The sequence below is a fragment of the Podarcis pityusensis genome (genome assembly GCF_964106645.2).
Source record: "Podarcis pityusensis genome assembly, chromosome: 6".
NCBI classification, from domain to species: Eukaryota; Metazoa; Chordata; class Lepidosauria; order Squamata; family Lacertidae; genus Podarcis; species Podarcis pityusensis.
Genome location: NC_138030.1, coordinates 86,793,939 through 86,816,379, shown reverse-complemented (window position 1 = coordinate 86,816,379; position 22,441 = coordinate 86,793,939). Strand labels below are relative to the sequence as shown.

The 22,441-nt window shown below is 44.4% G+C and overlaps 1 protein-coding gene and 1 long non-coding RNA gene across 15 annotated transcripts in view; one reads left to right on the top strand and one right to left on the bottom strand.

Moving 5' to 3' along the window:
- The window catches only part of LOC308480619 (uncharacterized protein), an 80,521-nt gene that overhangs the window by 37,483 nt on the left and 20,597 nt on the right, over nt 1–22,441 (top strand). For 3 of the 9 annotated variants that reach the window (XR_013988128.1, XM_081012386.1, XM_081012389.1), the window contains one exon: nt 2,920–3,043. The exons of the other annotated variants lie outside the window; for them this stretch is intronic. Coding sequence is in view for 2 of the 3 variants with exons in the window: in XM_081012386.1 (XP_080868512.1) it covers nt 2,920–3,031 (112 nt within the window). In the remaining variant the exon portion in view is untranslated. Of the gene's footprint in view, nt 1–2,919; nt 3,044–22,441 lie in introns of those variants that run through there. 9 annotated transcript variants of the gene reach the window in all.
- Nucleotides 3,292–17,450, bottom strand: LOC308480629. Of its 6 annotated transcripts, XR_013988143.1 has the most exons (4): nt 16,197–17,434; nt 3,723–3,895; nt 3,372–3,520; nt 3,292–3,320 (listed from the first exon to the last, which is right to left on the bottom strand). It is a non-coding gene; the product is annotated as an uncharacterized lncRNA (long non-coding RNA). The 6 variants fall into 6 exon arrangements; XR_013988144.1 differs by lacking the exon at nt 3,292–3,320 and having other exon boundaries at nt 3,423–3,520; nt 16,197–17,418; XR_013988147.1 differs by lacking the exons at nt 3,292–3,320; nt 16,197–17,434 and adding an exon at nt 4,095–4,567 and having other exon boundaries at nt 3,423–3,520.

Here is a 22,441-nt window from a genome sequence, read left to right as displayed (position 1 = left end):
ATTCTGAACACGGAGCTGAACTTGTTAAAAACAACCCCAAAACTTTTTGCTTCCATTCTGATATTCTCTTTCCAATAAACCGTTAAGATGCTGAAGAGTAAGGTAAAGACCCCTGACCATTAGGTCCAGTCATGACCGACTCTGGGGTTGTGGCACTCATCTCGCTTTATTGGCCAAGGGAGCCAGCGTACAGCTTCCGGGTCATGTGGCCAGCATGACTAAGCCAGTTCTGGTGAACTAGAGCAGCGCACGGAAATGCCATTTACCTTCCCGCCGGAGCGGTACCTATTTATCTACTTGCGCTGGCGTGCTTTTGAACTGCTAGGTTGGCAGGAGCAGGGACCGAGCAACGGGAGCTCACCCCGTCGCGGGGATTCGAACCGCCGACCTTCTGATCAGCAAGCCCTAGGCTCTGTGGTTTAACCCACAGCACCACCCGCGTCCCTGCTGAAGAGTAATGCATATTATTAATGCCCAGTGCATTTTTGCAAATAAGTAGATCTTCAGCTTGAACTTTTATATTTTGAACTGATGCTCACATTTTCAATCCCAGCCTGGATGCATTTCAAATGCTATTTAAAACAAATTACAGTCTCACTTTTTAAAACAAAAACAAAAAAACCCACAACTTTAGCTGACTTTGGATTGTATCCTTGTTTCTGGGGAAACTAAAGGAAATGCCTAAGGAGAAACAACAAAAATATCCTTTCTTTTTGCAATAGGATTTTCTTGCTATGTGAAGTCATAGGTGAGTTTTCTTTTCTTTTCAGTGACTCACTACAAAAAGGGATAGTAGTGGATAAAGCGTTACACATAATTCATACCACAGGAGGAGAGGTATACATAACGTTTTGAAGGAAGTGCTATCATCATTTGTTCATTTCCCTTCTCGGGAAACCACCCAAATGATTTGGTTTTAGTAACACACTTAGTTGTAATACAATTTTCAATGTAATCCAGATCCCACTGAGGTCAAGAGGGAAGAACCCACGGTGATGTTCATGGTTGTGTCACGTAGTCGCTAACGGACAGGGGCGGCCATTTTGTGCACTAGTATCCAGGAATAAGTCCTACTGGATTTACTGAGACTTTTAAAAGCATTTCAAGCTTCTCCAGGAGACGTTTTTCATGCTTTTGCTGATAGTCTTTCTTATTTTTCTTTAACGCCACTTCACATCTAGAAATTATGAACCTCCCTTCTCTGTTGCTATGTATAGATTTTGCCCAGACTGCAAAAGGGGGTCAGGAGAGAGAATCAAAGTAAAGAGCGCTCTATGTGCTTGCTCATCTATACCACCATTGCTCCTGGCGAAACAGCTTTTGCAGGTGTTTGTGTAGCTTAAGCGACTTCCAAATATAGATAGTGTTGGGGGGGGTTGGAGGGGGGAAGCTAAGACTAACGACAAAGTGTGTTCTCCTTCATGGAGAGCATGTGTTGCAGTGGGGGCCGACAGGACACTCCAAAGTTGTGGGGCGGGCTAATTGATTGTTGGCCACTGTTATGATTGGGCTTCCCTTGTTGCTGGGAAGAAGTTAATGTTGCCATTTGTTGATTGACAGCCAGAAATGCTAAAACTCCTTGTACGAGGCTAGGGCTTCCTCTTTTCGCCCGTGCATCGTATTGCCCGCCCCCCCTCTCCCTAGAATTAGGGTAGTTCGCTTTGACCTTGCTATGCCTGTCATGGGGTCGTCTGCTCTTGGGGCAGGGGCCCAGTAGGAATTTTGTACATCTGGCTGATTGGCTGGGGACATTTGTTTTTTGCCTACTGCGTAGCAAATCATCACAACTTGTAAGGTTGCGGTTAGGCATTGGTTTATGGTTTGGTTGGTTGAGGGGCATGGATTGGCTGTGCCTGCCCCTCTATTTCTGCTGCTGCGAGGGATTCCGTTAAAGGAATACAGGGGCTCACCATTGCTTTTGTCCAAACCCTGTGTGGTGCCAGTGTGGTGTAGTGGTTAAGAGCGGTAGTCACGTAATCTGGGTAACCGGGTTCGTGTCTCCGCTCCTCCACATGCAGCTGCTGGGTGACCTTGGGCCAGTCACACTTCTTTGAAGTCTCTCAGCCCCACTCACCTCACAGAGTGTTTGTTGTGGGGGAGGAAGGGAAAGGAGAATGTTAGCCGCTTTGAGACTCCTGAAGGGGAGTGAAAGGCGGGATATCAAATCCAAACTCTTCTTCTTCTTCTTCTGTCAAGGGGCTAGGGCCACGCAAGAGCCCCTGGCTGCATTTGGGGAGGGCTGAGGGCAGGTTCCCTGCTCCGTCGCTACCCCCAAATGTATTCCCCTTTTCTGACTTTCGCAGGCTTGCGGAATGTCAGTCTGTCCCCCACTGGGGGGCAGATAGTCGCAACCAATGCCTAAGCAACCACTCACATTTTTTGTATTTGAATAAAGTTGTGGCCAAAATTATGCCAAAAACCTTAAACAAAATTTCTGTGTGATGTGTGAGTTATTTGGGGTGGCCCTGGGGACCTTGACACACAAAACGTAAAACTGGATAAAAGCTATTGCTTTTCTTCTGTCTGTGTCATAGACATGACTGCACACAAGCAAGAGGAGCAGTCTGAGTGGGGGGGGGGGGCACAGTTAGGCAGAAGGGGAAGAGGGAGGCTTGCCTTTTTCTCAGACAGCTGAAAGCCAGGGGCTGCAGCCAGGGGCGGAGGAAGGGGAGTGCGGTGGTATAAAATTTTATTCTTCAAAATCAGAGACAACAAATTCAGTAGCATCATTTGCATCTTCTGCTAGCTGGAATATGTCTGAGAATCAACAGCTTAAAATATAAAGAGTGTGGAAAAGCTTTCAGTGATGTGGTTAAGTCTTCTTGCTTTGGTTGCATGTTAGAACTTAAAAGGCTTTTTTTAAAAAAATGCCAGTGGTTTTGTTTATGAAAAATAATAACAAACATCTTTGCTTTTCAGCTTAAAACTGAATCTATTCCAAGGCTTTATTTCAAAGAGATCCAAGATTCCGGAACAGGAGGTCATGCAAGTTCAGTTCTTTGTATACAGTATGCCCAGCAAAACATGTTGAATCTTTTGAGAATATTCTGAGGTTTAGTATTTCATTTCCTGGGCGGAATACAAGAAAAGCAGTCTGCTAGATTACTTTCACAAAGCTGATATTGGCTGGCAAAAAGAAAGCTAATTTTAAAGCAGATAATGGTGAAAATAACAAATCTGTGCAACTGCCTCTCAGAAATTGCCTAGATGCTATTTTATTCTGTTTTAACCAGCTCCCCCCCCCCCCCCCGCGTCTCCACACCCATCGTTCTTGTCTTCTTTCGCTGGGACTTCTTCTTCTTCTTCTTCTTCTTCTTCTTCTTTCCATTTTTGGGCAAGAAACATTCTTGCTGCTGTAGATGCACCCATACGGTTGGGGGAAAGAACCGCCAGGGATAAAAAAATGACCAAAGACTAGCATATTTGCAATACAAATCTTTATTAGAATAAAAAAATTAATTGGGGAAGGGGGAAACTGGTCCTTGGTTGAGAGAGCTGCTGGCCTCACTGTTGCCGCTGCCTGGAAGAGAAAAGAACAGAAAAGATTCTTAATATTTCTATTGATTATTACTGCAAGGATCTCCAAGTGGCCCACATTATTCTCCCTTCCTCATCCAATCCCTAAACTCTTCTTAAATCAGGGAGCTGCCTCCCCCCCCCCCCCCAGCCAGCCAGATTCTCTCTGGCCTCCCTGTTCTTCGTGAACAAAGATCAACACTCACCACTGGTGGAATCACTGGTGGCATCCATCCCCTGGTCCTTCGGCCTCACATAAATTGTATGAACTCTGATCTTCTTTCCATTAATCTCCATGGTGTCTTCGTCCAGGGGATGGATTTTTATGGAGCGGCAACAGGAGGCCAGCAGCTCTCTCAACCTTCGCAGACCGGAACATCTAGGGAAGAAAAGGAAGAAGGTCACGAAATGGATTATTTCCTCGCTACTCTCTATCCCTGCACTGCAAGCTATTTCCCTCAAAGCCGCTAAGGGGCCCTGAGGACAATCTGTAAAAATTAATCTAACCATGACCCTATGTGTCTAAATCTTAAGGAATAGCTAAAGAAATAGGGGGAAGAATAAGAGATTCTACTTACAAGTGAGACGACTGAACCTTCATTATCTTCATTTGGTGAGAAATACACTCTCACCAAATTCACTGATTAAATTCAAAGTTCTCAGCCAAGTCACTCAGCAGGGAACATGTCACAATGGAGGACATGACATCATCACTCTAGCTACCTCGCCTAACAATGGGCATCACTCCTCTTAATATTATTTTTCAAATATATCTTTCAGTGGGTTAAGTGGTTTTATTTAATTAATTTAGAATATGGTTACCAGATTTTTTTCAATGAATCCCGGGACACTTTTTTTCCCTTTTTTTTTAGCTGAGTAGCAACAGGGAGTCTGTAGTGGGGATGGTGAGGCAAAAGACCCTGGGCCCAAGCACACATCCATATTGTATAAAGGTGCAAAGTTCTTCTTTTGCACCCTGTGAAACATAAATGCACAGAGATTTTAAAAAACTGGGCAACGGCCACCCGCCCACAACTCCCAAGCCATCCCCAAAGGGGGCAGGGGGCAGGAGATCTGTACCACCAGACGTCCTCGGTTCCCCTTCAGAAGTGGCAGCAGCAGCGGCAGTCAGCAGCCTGGAGCCAGCCTGGTAGCACAGTTGGCTCTGGCTGGCTTCAGGAGCAGCTTGCTTCTGTGGCACCCGCCAGTTTGCTTCCCGGAAATCCCCATATGATGTGTCTTGTGCACAACACATTATATGGGGACTTCTGGCAAGGAAAAGTAGTGGGCGCCATGGCAGCGAACAGCAAGCAGCTCCTGAAGCCAGCCAGAGCCAGCTGCGCTACCAGGTTGGCTCTGGGCTGCTGAGGCTGCCGCTGCCACATTTCCCGGGGACAGATTTGCAAATCCGGGGACTGTCCATGGGAACTGGTGACATCTGGTAACCCTAATTTAGAAAAGACCCACAGCTGGCTTCATGCAGCGCAGTGCATTTCTGGACAGGACAGGAAACACCTTGCAAACACACACACTTTTGAACATGGAGGGGTCACCAAGGGAAAACACTTCTGGCCTTGACTATGGCTGCTGTTTCTCACTTAAGAGTTAAAAATAACCCCTCTCAACACCCTGTAGTAAACTGTCCAGGATTACGATGAACAGGAGCAGGACTTCACCCTTAGACCTCCTCATCCCCCTGTTTCTTTCAGTTTCTGCCCAGTGTGTTCTGCCAATAAACAGCTTTCCTTAGGTTGCAAGGAAGTGAAATGTTATGACTTTGTGGGTGCCAGACTCCCCTTTGTCATGAGTTTCTGGGTGCTAGCACTGAACCCCGGGACACTGAACATCTGGGGAGTTGATCTAAGCCTTGTTTCAATGTACCCCAAGCTCTACATTTGATTCTTTGTTATTAAAAACTGTTTGAACCCATTTTATTTCATTCACAAAAGAAAATCTGACATGTGATTATCATAAGGGTTTATAGACAATGGGTAGCAGGTTTATTAATCCTTTTCATAAGTTATTATTTGTCTACTTTAATGTATTCTTTATATATAGTAATCATTTAGAGGTTGGGGTGGGAAGCAGTTTTGAATATGAAACTGGTGGATGGCTGTCATTAATTCAGATCCATTCCATAGAATCATAGAATCTTAAGAGTTGGAAGGGAACCAAGGGTCATCTAGTCCAACCCCTGCGATGCAGGAATCTCAGCGAAAGCATCCATGACAGATAGCCATCTAGTCTTTGTTTAAAAACCTCAAGGAATAAGAGTCCACCACCTTCCAAGGGAGTCTGTTTGTTTTTATGAATGTTTAATCAGAATCTCCTTTCTTGTAACCTGAAGCCATGGGTTCGAGTCCTACCCTCCAGAACAGGAGAAAACAAGCATCCTCCCTCTTCCATGTGACAGCCCTTAAAATATTTGAAGATGGCTATCAGATCTCCTCTCAGTCTCCCCTTTCCAGGCTAAACATACCCAATTCCTTCAACATCCTCCTTAAATTGTGGCTCCCAGAATTGGACACAGTATTCCAGGTGTGGTCTGACCAAGGCAGAATAGAGCGGTACTATTACTTCCCACGATCTGGACACTATACTTCTGTTAACGCAGCCTAGAATAGCATTAGCTTTTTTGCTTCTGCATCACACTGTTGACTCATGTTAAGCCTGTGGTCCATCAAGACCCTTAGAGCTTTTCCACAGGTACTGCTAGGAAGCCAGGTGTCCCCCATCCTATATTAGTGAATCTGTTTCTTCCTGCCTAAGTGCAGAACCTTACATTTGTCCCTATTGAAATTCATTTTGTTGGCTTTCGTCCAGTTCTCCAACCTGTTAATGTCCTTTTGAGTTCTGATTCTGTTTTCTGCAGCATTAGCTAGCCCTCGCAGTTTGGTTTCGTCAGCCAATTTGAGGAGCATCCCCTCAATTCCTTCATCCAAGTTGAACAACAACGGGCCCAGGACAGAACCTTGCAGCACCCCACTTGTCACTTTTTTCCAGGAGGCTGAGAAAGCATTAATGGCCGCTCATCATTTCACAGTGGTGGGCAAGGTTTGCAGCCCAGCACACTGCACCACCATCTTCTCAGAGCCATGCTGCTCCTGTGGCCATTGCTCATCTGCTGGGGTCACCGCGGAGGCCTCTGGGTTCCCGCCAGAACCCAGCCATTTGAATCGGCCGATCTGCAGTGGGTGCAGCTAGGAAGAGCGGACCGTGCCAACGCAGGCTTCCCTCTGGTCTGCTCCTCAGATTTAAAGGAGGCTGGAGCTGATGTCAGTTGTGCAGTTGGCCCTGGAGCATCAAGGAGGAAAGTCAGCAGGACACGAAGACCCAGAGAGAGGTAGAACATAGGAGAAGGAAGTAGTGAAGATGAGGAAGCAGAGAACCGCTGGAGTTACCTGGTTGTTGGGCGAACCCCTCCCTCTTTTTTACACATGGCCAGCACCATCTTTCCACATGCAGGTTGTGCTTCCACATGGGGAGTAAGGTAGGTACACATTGTTTTTCATGGCGGTACTGGATAACCAAATTGCGGTGTGTTAGTGCCTAATTTTAAGAACAGATTGTTGGCATTGTTTATCTTCAGCTCTGCTGTTTTCCCCCTAAGTTTTGGGGCGTATCGTATACGAGGCCCTAGCGGTGGAAATATGGGGACTTGACTCATAACATATTGCAGTCTTAAAAATTTTTCCTACCAATTTCATTCTGCCGTGGGCCTGAATTAGGTGGTCACACATAAGTGGCTGCCCAGTTAATGGTGAGGCCAGGTGGGCAGGGAGCTGGGCTGGTGGGCTTCCTTCCATGCATATAATGTGGTCTGTATATGTGTATGTATGTATGTATGTATGTATGTATGTATGTATGTATTTATGCATGCATGCATGTTTGCATCTTTGGTGTATTATTTTTTTTAAAATGATATTTATTAAAGTTTCAAAGAATACAGAAACAAAAAATAAAGATACAAGAAAATACAAAATACAGAAAAAAGAATAAAGTTTTTAAAATATAACAAAAAAAGGAAAAAAAAACATACAAGATAAAAACAGTTAAAAACACGTTAACTTTCCATAGCATATCTTCCTTACACTTATTTCCCCGGACCTCCTCATACCTCCCTTTTTTGTATTCCAGTTCAGTTTGTTAATTCAGCAAATCCTTACCATTAAGCTTGCACCCATTTGTAAACCTTTTTTTGTATCTCTTAAAGCATTACAGCTGGAAACCACTTAGTTTCTATCCAACATCCTCCTAAGATTCATTAATTTTACAATATTTCTGTAAATAGTCTTTAAATTTCTTCCAGTCTTCTTTCACCGACTCTTCTCCCTGGTCTCGGATTCTGCCAGTCATTTCTGCCAATTCCATGTAGTCAACCACCTTCATCTGCCATTCTTCCAGAGCATCTTTGGTGTATTATGAGTCTATCTACACAAGGCAGTGGGGTTCAAAGGCCAAATTGTGTATGGTGTTCTGCAGGAGCCTGGGCTGGAAGACCATTTGGGTTGTCTCCAGTTCTACGATCCAATGATTTCTGGTATGATGTGCAGGGGTATGGTCTCCCGTTAAGGAACGGCCTCATGGTCCTGCATAACCAAGGATTGCCCTAAGGGTTCATACTCTATAATTCAGAGCTTCCTGAAGCCTGGAGAGCGAGAGGGGTCGGTGCACCGACCCCTCTCGCTCTCCAGGCTTCAGCGAAAGCCTGCATTCGCCCCATAGGACGCACACACATTTCCCCTTCATTTTTGGAGGGGGAAAAGTGCGTCCTATAGGGCGAAAAATACGGTATGTATTCTCTTCTTTAGCGCCTGGTCAGCTCAGCTGGTTGAAACATGATGCTGATGGGGCCACGGTTGCCTGTTTGATCCTTATGGTGGGGTAGTGGAATATTTCTGCATTGCAGGGGGTTGGACTGGATGATCCTTGGGGTCCCTTCCAACTCTACAGTTCTGCCTGCACAATTTATATCTGAATTGTTTCACAGTCATCTCGTCTGTGCTGCGCCAGCATGGAATCTTTAGGTTCTGAAATTCACTACGCTTGTCGGCCTGGGTATGGTGTGCCCCTTTAAAGAATTTCCTCCCACTTGGGAGGTTTCCGTTGGCTTGGTTCTAAGAATGCGCACACACTAAGATGGTCACAGTTTCTGTTTTATATTCACAGCTTTCCCTAAGCGCAGGCTTATATTCTGCTGCTCTGAGGCTCTTCTAACTCTTTGCTGTATCACTTCCTAATTTTTTCAGTCCTTTTCCTTATTAAGATAATAATATGAATAAGAGTAATAGTAACAATAATATTAGCACCATCATGCCACCTGCTAACACAACTGAACAACAAGGGGTCATTTCTCCACCTCGCACGCATAAGGGCATGTCAAGTGGCGCTCCTAGCTGAGCCGTGCAGGTGGCTAAAAAGATTAAGAAGAGGGTGCTCTCTTTGGGGAGGAAGTGTTTCTGCTGGAGGCAAGAAGGCAACATCGGTTGGCTCTCCCACCGGATCTGGAAGCCTTGCAACCACCCTCAAGTGGTCAGCTCTCTCTGAAAAAGGTATTTAAATATACCTTCCTGAAGAAACCAGAGGCCTTTCTCCTGGGCATGGTTGGCCAATTGGTGTCAAAGAAGGATAGAACTTTTTTTATGTATGCAACAGCAGCAGCAAGAATACTCATCGCGAAGTATTGGAAGACACAAGATTTACCCACCCGGGAAGAATGGCAGATGAAGTTGATGGACTATATGGAATTGGCGGAAATGACTGGCAGAATCCGAGACCAGGGAGAAGAGTCGGTGGAAGAAGACTGGAAAAAGTTTAAAGACTATTTACAGAAATACTGTAAAATTAATGAATGTTAGAAAAATGTTGGAATGAAGTTATATGGCTTTAGTAGAAATGTTATAAGGAATTAAGTATAAATAGATTAATAGAGTATTAAAAGGAAAAATAAGGTTAGAATCTGTTAAGATAATTAAAGGATAGAAAGCAGAGGAAGATGGAAAGGAATTGCTGAAACAATTAACAGAAGTGGAATACAAAAAGGGAGGTGTGAGGAAGTCACTGAAATAAGTGAATGAAAGATAAGATATTGAAATTGTTTGATGTGTTTTAAACTGTTTTTGTTTTGTTTGTTAGTTTAATGTGTTATGTAGTGTTTTTGTATTGTATTGTATTGTTCTTTTTTTGTAGTGTTTAAATTGTTGGAAAAGTAATAAATATTATTTATTTATTTTTTTTAAAAGTGGTCAGCTCTCTCCTACAGACGTCGGGTGAGTCCTTCCTTTCCCTCATCCCCTGATTACGGTATTCCTCTTCTAACAAATATTCCTCTTCTCGGTTGCTAGGGAAGGGACAACAGGGACTATTGCCCATTTAAGGCAGCGTGTGGAGCAGGCCAAGGTGCTCATGGCAAAATCTTGTTCTCCCCATCGCCATTCTCAGATGTTAGGCACAGAGGTGGGTCTCCCTCCTCTAGTTTTTCTGATAGTTCCTCATGCCCTGAATCACATAGGACACAGCGCAGGAAGAAGAGATCCCGCTGAAATAGGAAATGCGGACATGAGTCCAGGAGAGATCCTTTGGATTCATCGGAGTCCCCAGGCATGTCTGCTTATTCTGATAGCAACTTAGAAGACCGCATTAAGCGGTGTTGGGTTACTACATCTAAATGACCCAACCTCCTCTTCTACTACTCTTCTTCTACTCTTGTAGAATCAAGAGTCATTTAGGGAAGCTTTTAATGTTTGATGTATTATAGTATTTTAATATTTTTTTGGAAGCCGCCCAGAGTGGCTGGGGAAGCCCAGCCAGATGGGCGGGGTATAAATAATAAATTATTATTATTATTATTATTATTATTATTATTATTAGCATGAGTGCATCCTCAAGGGCGAATTTATAGACATGTTTTCTTCACTATCACCTGCCTCGTCGTGTAGTATATAGTCAAAACCAGCGAAGCAGCAAAATAAAGAAAAGAAAATCACTGTTGAACGCAACTTCCATAACTGGATGACCGTGTTCTCTAATTATGCAGGTGTCATATAGTGAGCCTCTCCTGACAGGGCCTGGCCCCTCTTTAACTATCAGCATATCATCCTAAATGTCAAACTGATGGCGGGGGAAGCTGCAGCCTTAGAGTATGATGACGAGTTCAGGGAAATGGCTGCGGAGGATCATACAGTTCAATGGGATGTAAAAGACAGGGACACTTGGTCAGAGCTGGTGTCTCCCTACATGGAGAAGAGGTCAGACGTAGCCAAATCTTTGAAGCTGCCTCAGAAGTTTCTGCCTAGGGTGTGTTGGGAATTCAACAACGGTCCGTACCACAGGGATAAATGTCACTACACTCACAATGAGAGTGCTATGGTGGCTCACATCCCCGTTCCAAATGTTTTCATGCCAGGACCTTTCTTCGTAGCTTCTGGAAGTCAGGTTCTACATTAGGAAAGAAGGACTGCCAGTACTGTGGGCTCCCAACTGGCAAAGAGACCCGCCTGAAAATGACCCGTTTTTCTCCCTAGGAGTCGCTGGTGTGCCCACCCCTGGCCAGCATTGTGGCATATTGTGGGTATCACACGTGACTGATATGGGGCAAATTGTGTAGTGTCTGTTGGTCCAGTTTTGAGGTAATGTTATTCCATGCAGCATATTCCTTGGCCTTCTTTGGGGCCCTGCACATTGGTGAGTGCACCATGGACATGGCATCTCTCCCCACTCAGGTTTGGATATGAAAGATACCAATTTCCAGGGGCGTTGTCTGAAAATCAGAATTTGTTCTTCCAAAACTGATCAGTTCCACAGGGGCACTAGTCTAATGCTGGCTCCTTCACCCTGCAATGGCCCCTGCCCTGTCTGTGACACCCGTAGGTTCCTGAGTGTTAGGCCTGACATGGGCAACCCACTCATTCACACGAATGCCTATCCTCTCTTCTGGCACCAGTTCGCGGCAGTACTGAGAAAAGTCCTTGTGGCATGTGTTGGCAAGACCTCTCCTCCTTCCAGAGGGGAGGAGTTGTGTGTGGGAGCCGACTCCCACATCAGCAGGGGGGCATATTCAGCCCCCTGTGTCAGCCTGCCCCTCAGCCACTGCGCCAAGCCCATTAGACAGCCAATAGGGCTGACTCGTGGGCGGGGCTTAGCCACGCTTAAGCGGCCATGGCGCCGCTGGGGCCCCATTTGGCTTCCTGCTTCCTTCCTTCTCTCCCTGTACACTTTCCAGACTACTCTTTCTGCATCGGGGCTGCTACAACTGCTGCGGCCTGGGGTTTGGACCCTGATCACTTGAAGGCAATGGGCTGCTGGCACTCTAAGGCCTATAAAGGTTACATCCAGCCTGGTCAACAATCTCGTATGGATTCCTTGTCAATCTTTAATTTTCAGCAAAACTGTTTGGATCTTCGGCCGCTGTATCATCCACTGGTCAGCTGCCCACGCTGCCGCAAATCACTGGAGAAAACTCCTGACCATCCATCCCAGAGTGGACCAGCGCAGGATGCATTGGGCTGCCCTCATGCCAAGGTTACGCTGAGCAACCACGTTTCACGCCCCCCCCCCCAGGTGGCTTGCTGCTTCGCCAGGGCAAAAATGACCTGGTCGCCCAAAAGAGCAACAACCTAATTTGGCGGCAATTGCAGACATTGTGGGACTTTGGGCAGTGTATCCTGATACTTCCGGGTCTCCATTGGAGGGGGGCTGTTCAGCCTTCGCGTCTCAGTTATGGCCATTGTCAAAACCAACAGGGCATTGTCAAAACCAACGTGACCCTGCGTATCGGCGGCCGAGTGATCAAACACCCAGACATCAAGCCTGACAAGCTGGAGGTTTTCAGACCTGATGGTGTACACCTGACCCCACGAGGGAACAAACTTTGGTTGCGAGAAGTGAAGCAGGGCTTTGAGGAATGGTTTGCGGACATTGGATTGATGGTATCAGCTGGAGGTAGTCTGCAATATCACGGTTCCGGGGGGCGGTTTTAAGGCTTTGATGGAATTCTTTAATCCATCATGTGAAGTAGGGGTGGCGTCGCAATATACCCCACCTGCGACAGCAGTATCAGGGTCCCCTTGAAAGGGTGTCCTGAGGGGAGTCTCAGACCACAAGCGCACAGTGGTGGGTCAAGGACTCCCCTCAGCAAGTGGATGAGGGGCCAGATGTGTAAACACACAGTTTGCAGTGTCCCCATATTCCTGACTGTCCCTGTCTTGCCTCAGACCCCAACAGAGGACTGAGAGAGATGTACACCCAATGCCTAAGCCAAGGTTTCCTACATCTGAAATTTTAATAAAGTTGTGGCCAATTTTCATCCCAAAATACGTAGTCAGGCTTTTTTCTTTGTTGTGAAGTCTGGCTCCCTTGCGGGTGGTGGGGATACTGAGCTTTATTTCAAATAGATCCAAGATTCCGGAACAGAAGGCCATGCAAGTTCAGTTCTTTGTATACAGTATGCCCAGCAAAACATGTTGAATCTTTTGAGAATATTCTGAGGTTTAGTATTTCATTTCCTGGGCGGAATGCAAGAAAAGCAGACTGCTAGATTACTTTCACAAAGCTGATATTGGCTGGCAAAAGGAAAGCTACCGTATTTTTCGCCCCATAGGACGCACTTTTTCCCCTCCAAAAATGAAGGGGAAATGTGTATGCATCCTATGGGGCGAATGCAGGCTTTCGCTGAAGCCTGGAGAGCGAGAGGCATCAGTGCGCACCGACCCCTCTCGCTCTCCAGGCTTCAGGAAGCTATCCGCAAGCCTTGCAAGCCCGGCGGGAGTTCCCACGGGCTCACAAGGCTTGTGGGCAGCAGCCTGCAGCTCCGGCGAGTGTCCACAAGCCTTGCGCGCCCGGCAGGAGGTCCCGCCGAGCGCGCGAGGCTTGGGGCGGCAGCCTGTCGCCTGAAGCACGGGGAGCCCTCTGGAGGGTGCCCTGTGCTTTGGGCAGGTGTGCGCAAGGCTTGGGGCGGCAGCCGCGGTGGGGGGGGGAATTTTTTTTTATTCATTTCCCCCCCCAAAAAAAACCCGAGGTGCGTCCTATGGGCCGGTGCGCCCTATAGGACGAAAAATACGGTAATTTTATAGCAGATAATGGTGAAAATAACAAATCTGTGCAACTACCTCTCAGAAATTGCCTAAATCTATCTTATTCTGTTTTAACTAGCTCTCCCTCCCTTCCTCTCTGCATCTCCACCCCCACCGTTCTGCCCGAACACTAAGTTCCAGCACCGAGGGCCTTCTGGCTGTTCCCTCACTACGAGAAGCGATGTTACAGGGAACCAGGCAGAGGGCCTTCTTGGTAGTGGCGCCCGCCCTGTGGAATGCCCCCCCACCAGATGTCAAAGAAATAAACAACTATCTGACCTTTAGAAGACACCTGAAGGCAGCCCTGTTTAGGGAAGCTTTTAATATTTGATGAATTATTGTATTTTAATATTTTGCTGAAAGCTGCACAGAGTGGCTGGGGAGGCCTGACCACATGGGCAGGGTATAAATAAATTATTAATATTATTATTATTATAGCATCCACAAAGGAAGGAGCCAAACTGTAGACTCCTGCAGTGAGACCCGGGATTTCCACCCATGCTCACAACTGTTGGAAAAAAGCAACCCCAAAGACTAGCATGCTTGTAAAGGAATAACACAAAAATTATCTGTTTATCTTTTTTAAAAAATATGTTTTTATTAAGTTTTGCATAACAAATTTAAATTCAAACACATTATTTACCCCTTCATTTAGGATTCTCTGAATCCTTTGACTTCCCTCCCCCCTTCCATGGTTACCCTTATCAATCTCTCTCTTTTTCATCTGCTTATCGTATTTTCTCTAATTTGCTAATAGAATAGAAATCCATTTTCCCATAGTTTTCGTAAACTGCAAGCATTACTCAAATCCTGCCAAAGTTTTGGTTGTTTAGAACAGTGTTCTCTCAAATGCAATATAAATTTCCCCCATTCTTTCTTAAAAATTTTCTCTTCCTGGTTTATGATTTTCCCGGTGAGTTCCGCCATTTTGCCATAGTTCAACAACTTCATCAGCCATTCCTCTCTGGATGGAACTTTATCTTTTTTTCCATCTCTGGGCCAGTAGTATCCTTAGTGCTGTCATCATGTACATGAATAGTCGTTTCTGCTCCCTCAGAATCTCTAAACCTAAAAAGCCTAACAAAAAAAGCCTCTGTTTTCCCCACAAATGTTATTTTAAACATTTTTTTCAACTCATTGTAAATCATTTCCCAGAATGTTTTAATTATCTTGCACGTCCACCACATGTGGTAGAACATGCCTTCCTTCTCCTTAAATTTCCAGCAAACATTTGAATCAGTTCTATACATTTTTGCTAGTTTTACAGGTGTAAATTACCACCAATGAATCATTTTCATATAATTTTCCTTCAGTGCACAGCACACTGTAATTTTTAAGTCTTCCCTCCATGACTTTTCCCAAGATGAAAGTTGAACATTATGCCTAATGTCTTGTGCCCATTTTATCATTACTGATTTGACTTCTTCATCCTTAGTTTGCCACTCTAGCAATTTATACATTTTAGAAAGTAACTTCACATTATTTTCCAATAATTCCTTTAGAAACCTTGAGATTTCTGTACTAAATCCATTTTTCTTATCTATTTTAAATGCATCATTTACTTGAAGGTATTGCAACCAGTCTGTAACTAACTGTCTTATATCTTCAAAATTTTTCCATTTCAATTGTTGTTCTACTTCTATGAGCAACTCTTTGTAGCCTCTTTAAAAAGTCTGTTGCCTTGTGACGAGAGACCACACTGGAGACTCATGGTGTTTTGGAAATATATACTATATATATATATATATATATATATATATATATATATTTAAGTTTTTGTTAGACGGGGGAACTGGGTCTTGGAGGGGAGAGAGAGCTGTGCTGGAGCTGCTAGTCTCACTGCTGTCACTCCCTGGAAGAGAAAAGAAGAGAAAAGATTCTTAATTTTTTCATCTATTATAACGTTATTAACCGATCTTTCCTGGAAGGATCACCAGGTGGCTTATGTTATTTTACCTTCCTCCCTTCCTCATCCTATCCCTGAACTCTTCTTAAATCAGGGAGCTGCCTCCCCCCACCCTGGCAAGCCAGATTCTCTCTGGCCTCTCTGTTCTTCATGAACAAAGCTCAACACTCACCATTGGTAGATGCACTGGTGGTATCCATCCCCTGGTCTCTCAGTCTTACATAAATCGTTCTTACTTTAATCTTTCTTCCATCGACCATCACACTTTCTTCCTCCAAACAGACAAGGGGATGGATTTTGAGGGAACGGCAACAGGAGGCCAGCAGCTCTCGAATCTAGGGAAGAAGAGGGAAAATAGTCAGGAAATGGGTTCTAGATACTTTCTTGATACTCTATGTCTCTGTGCTAAATTTGGGGAACCGGGCAACTGAACCTACTTTCAGAAACCTCTCATGGAGAGTGCAGCAAACAGTTCAACCCACAGAGGAGGGCATTTTGTCAAAGGACCCTCCAAAACTGGGAGATGCCCTTCTTGTGATGATGACCACAAGGGGGAAGGCAAGCCATTTCCCTCAAAGCAGCTAAGGGGGCCCTGAGGACAATCTTTAAAAATTAATCTAATCATGACCTGGTTCCCTATGTGTCTAAACCTTAAGGGATAGCAAAAGAAGCAGACTGCGGAAAGAAGAAGAGATATACTTTACAGGCAAGATGAAGAAATTTTCATTTTTCGGAAAACACAATTTACACCAACGATCTCTTTTCTTTGAACTATAGATAAATAGTTGCTCAGCCAAGTGACTCAGCAGGGGGACGTGTCGAAAGATCCACAGACACCCTCCATATCGGCAGTGGTGGCCTCCATCCCCTGGTCGCTTGGTTGAACATATAGTGATCTCATCTTCACTAATGTTTCCTTCTTATCCTTCATGACCATCACTCCATCCTCCGATTTCTCCCTCACAGACCCCATGGGTCTCTAACACCGACTCCCACTCCAACTGCCTCCCTTGGAACTGTGGCCAGTCAGGAGCTGTTGTCAGTTAACGGTTTTCTGGTAGGAGGAAAAACACTCAGTGACTCAACCTGCTCACTAAACAAACTTTTCCGTCGCATATCCCACCCCCGAAAATCATTGCGTAGGCGAGGTTGCATATACCAGCCTCGATGCAGCAATTGTAAAAAGTATTTTGGGGTTCCTGCCTAAAATACGCAAATATACGTGTATCGTACACACAATACCTTATATACTTTATAATACTATTAAGCTATAAACTCTATAAAGTTCTAAACATAACTATACAGCATAACACTTTATATTCTTTTACATCTAAAGATAGGCGTTGCGCTTTAAAAAATACAGGATCCAAATACATTATAACCACTTTTAAATCTGCATTTTAACTAATTGCATTTCAAACAGACACCACACTGATCCATTATCAGACGTTACTCTACATTAGCAATTTATGCCAGTGTCTTCCACCAAGAAACAAACAGCTTTCCTTAGGCTGCAAGAAAGTGAAATGTTATGAGTTTCTGGGTACCAGGCATTGAACCCCTGGATTCAGCAAATGTTAAAAGATACGCAAGGCAATTTTCATTATGAGAAAATCACCTGGAGTGATGAGCTATTAGGAAAGGCAAGAAGAGGAGGCTCTGTGCCCCTTCCTCAATTCATAGTTAGAAGACAAAGGCAGTTAGGGTTTGCCGTGGGGTGACCTAGAGGAAAAATGGGTTGCATGCTGTTAAAGGCAAGAAAGCTGGAGAGAGGGTCAGAAGATGACGGTAGATTTCTGTCTGAAACAGTGCTGCCCTCAGATATCTTCTAAAACTCAGATAGTTGTTTATTACCTTGACATCGGATGGGAGAGCATTCCACAGGGTGGGCACCACTACCAAGAATGCCCTCTGCCTGGTTTCCTGTAACCTCACTTCTTGCAGGGAGGGCACCGCCAGAAGACCCTCAACGCTGGACCTCAGTGTCCGGACTGAAAAATGGGGGTGGAGTCACTTCTTCAGCTATACTGGGCTGAGGCTGTTTATGGCTTCAAAGGTCAGCTCCAACACTTTGAACTATGCTCAGAAACGTACTGTGAGCCAATGTTGGGCTTTCAGAACCAGTGTTATATGGTCTCAGCAGCCGCTCCCTGTCACCAGTCTAGCTGCCGCATTCTGGATTAGTTGTAGTTTCCAGGTCACCTTCAAAGGTAGCCCCACGTAGAGCGCATTGCAGTTGTCCAAGCGGGAGATAACTAGAACATGCACCACTCTGGTGAGACAGTAAATAAATTATATATCAGAAAGACACCACGGTCTCAGCTGTGCCTCATTTCCAAAAAGGAAACATGCACGGGTTGCGATTTGGTGCTTCTGAGCATGCGCAAAGCGCAATTTAGCACTTCTGTGCATGCGAGAGCCCCCGAAACCCAGAAGTAACCCATTCCAGTACTTCCAGGTTTTGGCGTGTCCATAACCTGAAAAACGCAACCTGAAGCATCTGTAACCCGAGGTATGACTGTACTGAATTGGTCCTACATAGTTCATTAAAAATCTGAGCATTTCATCTATGTTCTAACCATCAACCTGTTAAAATTAAAGGATCTAAGAAACTAATGTCCATTAATTTCAGTAGGTTTACCCTGAGTGCATATTTTAAACATACAGGCACATGATCACAGCTTTGTTGGGTGGGGAATAAATAAATGAATGGAAAGCAGAAGAAACCCACTCTCCATTTATTTAATCCCCCCATGTGTGAAGTTGTGATCAATTGCAGTCTTTACTAGCTTTGGGAAGGAGGAAGGACTCTAGACCCTGCCAGAGCCCTCACACCTCCTTCCCAAAGCCAAGCTAACAGCCCTCTGGAAAACTTGCAGGGCGGCCGTTCTCAAGGGTTTACGCAATTTTGCCAGCAACAATATTTTTCTGATCCATTTTTTTGCTGGGCGGTGGGGGAGAGGGGATACAGGATTATAATCAATCTAGATACAGTACTGCCTCACTGCTGAGGCGTGTAATTCAAGATGTATCACTTATGCTGGGGGAGGAGAACAAAGTTATGCCAAGGTGGCATTTGAATTTAGACAACTGTGAGTCTAATTCAATAGCTTTACAGTGGTACCTTGGTTCTCAAACGTTTGGTACTCAAACAGCTTGGAGCCTGAACACTGCAAACCCGGAAGTAAGTGTTCCGGTTTGTGAATTTTTCTTGGAAGTCGAACATGCTCGGTTTTGAGCGTTATGCTTCCGATTTGAGTGCCACACTTCCATTTTGAGTGTTACGCTGACGACTGTCTATTTTTGCTATTTATTTTGCGTTTTTGTGGCTCTCTGTTTTTGTTTTCATGACTGTGTGGAACCCAGTTCAGCTACTGATTGATTGATTGATTGATTGTGTGACTGCAGTACATTGCTTATTGCTTTCATTTTATGGATCAATGGTCTCATCGGATAGCAAAATTCATGTTAAATTGCTGTTTCAGGGGTTGTTTTTAAAAGTCTGGAATGGATTAATCCATTTTGCATTACTTTCTATGGGAAAGCTTGCCTTGGTTTTGGAATGCTTTGGTTTTGGAACGGGCTTCCGGAAAGGATTCAGTTTGAGAACCAAGGTACCACCGTATTGACTTTGAAAAAGCATTTTATCCCATTCTTTAACTGAAAAGACTCCCACAGCAAGAGAACATCCAGACTGAAGATTCTGAAGTGGACCATTGATTCAATCTGTGTCATGACCCATCCAGATTAGATCAGGTGAGTTCACTTAGGAATCTAAGTAGGGCAGATTTCTCTGCCATTCCTAGTGCTTATAAAATAGTTCCTTGACATTTTTCTGATTTATTTAGAATGTAATAATTAAAAACATTTGGCCTCGTATCTTTCAAGCAAAACTTTGCTTTCCCTGTGGCCTATGATGGGGGGGGGGGGAGAGAGAGACTAGGAGCTTTCATTCTATATACAGGACAAGAGTTAAATGAATCTCTGTTTAACTGATACGTAATATTGACGTGATGTAAGGCAAGCAGTCTTGAATTCATCTGCATCACCACAAGACTCTACTCTTTTGGCTTCTTCCCCGGAAGTCATTTCATCATGTTGAATCATTCAAATGAACAGGCAAGGTCTTACATAAGTGAAGAAAGTCCAAAGAGAAATATATCGTGACCAGAGAAGCATTCCTCTTTCAACTTCCCCAGTATCACTTCTGGTAAACAAGACAATGTTTTTTAATCAAAAACCTAAATCTAAGGCGACCTTATTTCTTGAATTAGTCCCAGTCCTAGCCAGCAATTTAATGTGTCATTCCAACAATGAAGTTAACTAGTTGAAGAAAGTGGCTGAGGCATCATCTACACTGGGGGTCAGCAAACCTTATCAGCAGAGGGCCAGTCCACTGTCCCTCAGATCTTGTGGGGGGGCCGGACTATATTTGGGGGGGGGGGGAATGAACAAATTCCTATGCCCCACAAATAACCCAGAGATGCATTTTAAACAAAAGCACACATTCTACTCATGTAAAAACACCAGGCAGGCTTCACAAATAACCCAGAGATGCATTTTAAATAAAAATACACATTCTACTCATGTAAAAACACGCTGATTCCTGGACTGTCTGTGGGCGGAATTTAGAAACCAATTGGGCCAAATCTGGCCCCCAGGCCTTAGTTTGCCTACCCATGATCAACACTATAAATTTAAAGCAGTATCATACCCTGAGCCCAGCTTCGGCTGGGCAGGACGGGATATAAAAAAAAATTATTATTATTATACCACTTCAACAGCTTCCTCCAAATAATCCTGGCAACTGTAGTTTGTTAAGAGTGATGAGAGTTGTTTATATCTGTATATACAATATATAGATTTTAACCTAATATAGATTTTAACCTAATATAGATTTTAACCTCTGGGGAAAACTCTGGAAAAAAGTGACTTGTTATTCTTTGAAGGAGAACTACCTGAAAATGATTTACAGATGGTATTTAACTCGGAGTAGGCTTGCTAAGACGGACGCGGGTAGCACTGTGGTCTAAACCACAGAGCCCTTGGTCCCTGCTCCTGCTAACCTAGCAATTCAAAAGCGCATCAAAGTGCAAGTAGATAAATAGGTACTGCTCCAGCAGGAAGGTAAATGGCATTTCCATGTGCTGCTCTGGTTCGCCAGAAGTGGCTTAGTCATGCTGGCCACATGACCTGGAAGCTGTCTGTGGACAAACGCCAGCTCCCTCGGCCTATAGAGCGAGATGAGCGCCGCAACCCCAGACTCTTCTGCAACTGGACCTAATGGTCAGGGGTACCTTTACCTTTACCTTTAGGCTTGCTAAGATGAATAAGACTGAATCGGATGAGTGCTGGTGATGCAAAGAGATGGAGTGATCGTTCTTTCATATGTGGTGGACTTGTAAAAGAGTACTGGGAAATGATCCATAATGAATTGGAAAAAAAATGTTTGAAAGTACTCCCCCCCCCCAAACCAGAGTCCTTTCTATTGGGGATAACAATTCAGACGGAAATTCCCAGGTGTCAAAAAAAGGTTATTTATGTATGCCACTACTGCGGCCCATGTTTTGTTAGCCCCAAAACGGAAAACAAGTGAGGTTCTAACCAAAGAAGAATGGCAACTTAGGTTGGCAGAATATGTGCAGCTTGCAGAATTAACATATAGAATAAGGGAACAAGAAGAAGAAGAGTTTGGATTTGATATCCCGCTTTATCACTACCCGAAGGAGTCTCAAAACCCCTAAAATTCTCCTTTCCCTTCCTCCCCCACAACAAACACTCTGTGAGGTGAGTGGGGCTGAGAGACTTCAGAGAAGCGTGACTAGCCCAAGGTCAGCTAGCAGATGCATGTAGAGGAGCCGGGAATCGAACCCAGTTCACCAGATTACAAGTCTACCGCTCTTAACCACTACACCACACTGGCTCTCAGAAGAACATACGTTTAGAGAAGTTTGGGAAACATTTATTGAATTATGGGAAATAACTGTACAGCTGAAAACCCTAGCAGCATTAGGATAAATTCAACAGTGTAAACAAGTTTTGATGGATGCAGCAATGGAAGACTGAATGGTATAGTTTTTGTAAAATATGCAGCAATTTATGATATGTAAAATGATCCATGGAAAGAGAAGAAGGGAAGTCATTGATATCTTAAGGATGTTAAATGAGTATTTTAAATTGTAAAACAGAAAATTTAATTAAAATTACCGGTATATACAAAAAAGAGAGTTGTTAGGAGATCCCAATTCCGCTTTGGCTACAATATTTAAAATTCAGCTTCTCTTCCCAGGGAACTCTAAGAAGTGTAGCTCTGTTAGGGTTGCCATATTTCAAAAAGTAAAAACCAGGACTCCCCAAAAGCTTTGCCTAATATCCAGGCCAAAGCGTCACCTTTCAGAAATTCCCCCGGACGTCAATTCCACCAGGAAAATCTGGACGTAGGGCAGCCCTAAGCTCTGTGAGAACATTTCCCACAGTTCCCATGATTATTTGGAGGACAGATGACCATTTGAAGGGGTATGAGGCTGCTTTAATTGAGTAAAGCGAATGCAGCCTGGGTGTCCATATTCATTTTTCTAGGACCCAAAGATGTCTGTTGTGGTCTACCACCTGTGGCAGTAGGCCACAAATGATAATAGCATGAATGTACACACCCCAGTTGATGATGTCCCTCTCATAGTACAGTCATTGCATTTGGGGGGGGGTTATGTTTCTTCTCTAGCCTAAGGGTCAAATCAGAAAGGTCAACAATAATATGTGAATGTATCTCCAACTTTTTGGAGAAATAGCAGCTGGAGGAAGAGAAACCTGCCCACTGGGGGCGGGCACAATTATCTTCTCCCATTGCAGCTGTGTTTGCAAAAAGTTTAAAGAGACACATGATTCAATACCCCCCCATTGCAATTTTGACTTTGGCTGTTGGGTGTGCCATCATCTGTGAACCCTCATT